General features: G+C 40.5%; 1 protein-coding gene across 1 annotated transcript in view; it reads right to left on the bottom strand.

Moving 5' to 3' along the window:
• fam185a (family with sequence similarity 185 member A) overlaps positions 1–2412 on the bottom strand; it is a 4370-nt gene extending 1958 nt beyond the window's left edge. Inside the window, exons 1-4 of the mRNA XM_035664689.1 lie at positions 1840–2412; positions 1644–1753; positions 722–814; positions 400–538 (exon numbers count right to left, since the gene is read on the bottom strand). Of these exons, the coding sequence (XP_035520582.1) occupies positions 400–538; positions 722–814; positions 1644–1753; positions 1840–2287 (790 nt within the window). The 5' untranslated portion in view covers positions 2288–2412. The remainder of the gene's footprint in view (positions 1–399; positions 539–721; positions 815–1643; positions 1754–1839) is intronic.
• Between the last annotated feature and the right edge of the window lie 808 nt (positions 2413–3220).

Below are 3220 nucleotides of genomic sequence, written 5' to 3'. Positions count from 1 at the left end.
TGTAATCCGTTACTCCCCAAGCTTGTTAACTTATAAATTATGGATGCTAAATGATTATTAAGGGCATGAAGGCAGGAGATATAGTTAAAGATGTTAGGACCTCCTCGCTGCAGGTGGTAGATTAGATTTAAAATATATAGTTTAAATTAGTTTTAGGTCCACGTTGTAGTAATTCAGGTGGTAGAGTGAGCTGTTTATATATATATATATGTATGAATTAATGAAAAACTTGTTGTTGTTGTTGTTGTTTTGGACAAATAAGTTTGAATCTAACATTTATCATTTCCCTCCACTCTACATTTGAGCTGGGCTGTCGCACTAATAACCACACAAACACTACAGATGAGGACAGACAGATGCTTTAGTATAGATGAGGAATAAATGCTGCTGTTTGCTCACCGTGCACAAGCCCCAGTTCTACCCTCCCAGAGCAGGAGGAGACACAGCTGGACTCAGCGTAGATGGCTTTGACCTTCAGAGGGCCACGTTCTGTTGAGACATTCATTCTGGTGCCCTGGAGCTTCTTGACATCCACTGCCTGCAAACACACACAACTAATCACTTACACTTGACTGTAGCCAGGTGATGAATGATTGAACTTTTTACAGTTTTGTCCCCAAATCAAAATCTGTACTGTAAACCTCAATGCTGCAAACACATTTAAAGCCTGTAGTCAGGCTGCTGCTGCCCTCTAATGACTGCTGAGTGTAAGTGTCCTTACACTGTCTCCACAAGTGCTGATGTCCACATTGCCATGGATAGTGCCCGCACCTGTGACATCTCCTCCAAGGGATTTGACTTCGACCTCGTGACCCTGAGACACAATAAAAAACAACAGCGACAGGACCCGAAGTGAGGAATGTTAGTATGAAACAAAGTTCCTTCAGCTGATAAGGCCTCTTTGATGAGACAGAACAGTCTAATCCGGTGGTTCACAACCTGGAGGTCGCAAAACTTCACAGGGGGGTGTGAGGCCTTCTTGATTTTAAAGGGTGTTAGAAAACATAAAAACATATACACATTAGGCCTGTTAGTCAGCATTTTGTTCATTTCTGTGGAAAAAAACTAGATTATTATATAAGATTTAACACCAACACAAGCTTTATTCACAGAGCTTTCACTCTCTGATAAACTAAACTAAGTAAATCTGAGTTTGCAGTTAAAACAACCAAAGAGCTAATAGAACAATAGCTGAATTTATCAAATAAGAAGCCTATTAAGTATGTATGATGGTTAAATACAGAGAATTGTATATAAAGTTCCTAAAAATATCAGGAAAACTCAAAATAATCAGCTCAAAATTCATTTAAATCGCTCCATTTTACACAAACTTTCCTCAGTTGTTGTTTTTAATATTTGTGTTTATTGCAGAGTTGTTCAGTTGTTCTGTTATTGTTATTCATTAAATATAATAGGATCTATCCATAGTATAAGTCAGGGGTTGTTCGTTTACACAGTGATGGAAAAAGGAAAAGAAAAAGTTTGGGAACAGCTGGTGTAGGGGGTCTAAAGCGCTTTACGTGTAGTTATGGATTATAGAAGTATGTAAAACTTACCTTTAGTGCTGTAAAACAACAAAAGTTATTGTTTTGGGTTAACTTGTTTTACCCCATACTGACACATGTTGTCCTGCCTCCACATACCTTCACAGAGTCCAGCAAACAGTTGCCTTTCTCTGTCTGCACCTTGCATATATCACACTCCATTTTCTTCACCTGCACGTTGCCTTTTCCCTGAGTAGTGATGAAGAGATCTGACAAAAACACAGACGTGTATGATGACATTTGAAAAAGCACCATCAGGATCAATAAAACTGACAGGATCCATTGAGACACTCACTGCTTTTGATTGGTGCAGCCAGATCAATCAACACGCTGCTGTTAACCCTCTCAGCTGAGATGAGCAGCTCTCGTCTCTGCTCATCATAGCGGACGTGTAAGTGATCCAGACCGACCTCCTGCTGCTGCTCGGTGTCCGATCCGTGGACCGCGATCAGGGCTCGGTCCGCCTCCGGGAAGGCGTGCGGGTCCAGGGGCCGCACGGAGATGCTGCAGCCCAGCTGTGCCCGCACGGTGCCGAAGGGGCTCACCTCCAGAGCCCACTGCCTCAGAGGCCGGCTCACCTCCTCCTGTGTTGGGGGGCACTTCGAGGGGGCAGAGCTGGAGAAGAAGCGTGAAGTGCGTGAAGTGCGTGGAGGGCAGCCGGAGGTTGTGAGTGTCCTGACAGCGAGCGAGCCGCAGCGGAGGAGCCCGACACATCCCCGCTGACCTGCTGAGCTCCACAACATCTCTGTCAGCTCCCGGTGAACCGGCTCATCCGCACCTCAACACCGCTGTGACAGATACTGAACTCCACACAGTACACAGAGAAACATTCAGACAACACGCACAGTCTACGGCGAGCACATGGGTTCATTGCTTACCGCTAAAGACTTTCAGATTAAAAGCGTCGCCTGCAACAGAAGTTGACTTGACACATTAAAAGTTCTCTTCGGTTTTGGTATTTGTAATTGTGCTAGTGAAAAAAGATAATACTTTTAAAGAGGGAAATTATAATGAGTTGTGAAATATATTCCTGGAAAAGAGGAAGAAATAAACACACAATCAAAGTGAAGCTCACACACACACACACACACACACACACACACACTAACAAAATTGTGAGTTGCAGTTAGAATAATAAAAGTTGTAGCAATGTACAATAATGATAAATTTATATTATGTGATAATTAAATCATAGCCGATAAATGATGTGTCCATTAGGCTATAATAATTCACTTTAAAAGAAAGCGTTTAAAAGGCTACGAAAGTCAAAGTTTCTGAAATTTCTGATTTACTTTACTAAAAATAAATAAATAAACCAGTCAGAACAGTTTTTAATTTGTTAACAATAGTGATATCAGTTAGAGTTAGAGAACTTGTTTTTAAAATACAAAAACATAAAATTATTGGTTATTTGTATCAGAGAGAAGCAGGTAATTATTGGCTCAAATAATATCCATATTGTGAATCCCTAAAAACTAGCACATTTGTTAAAAGGCTGTGTTGAAGTTAATTTCTATATTTAAAGCAGGATTTGTTGTAAATGCAAACAATTATATATCATAGTCCTCTGTTATTGCAACAATAAAATACAATATATTGGCCTAAGTAAATATTTGAATATTCTGTGATGAAGATATTTTCAGTTTGTTGTAATTTTCCTTGACACGCCGCCATGA

This window comes from Morone saxatilis, unplaced genomic scaffold (assembly GCF_004916995.1).
Source record: "Morone saxatilis isolate NCDOM2014 unplaced genomic scaffold, NCSU_SB_2.0 Contig2, whole genome shotgun sequence".
Classification (NCBI taxonomy): domain Eukaryota; kingdom Metazoa; phylum Chordata; class Actinopteri; family Moronidae; genus Morone; species Morone saxatilis.
Note: the sequence above shows the minus strand (reverse complement) of the source record. Positions and strands in the feature narration are given on the sequence as shown.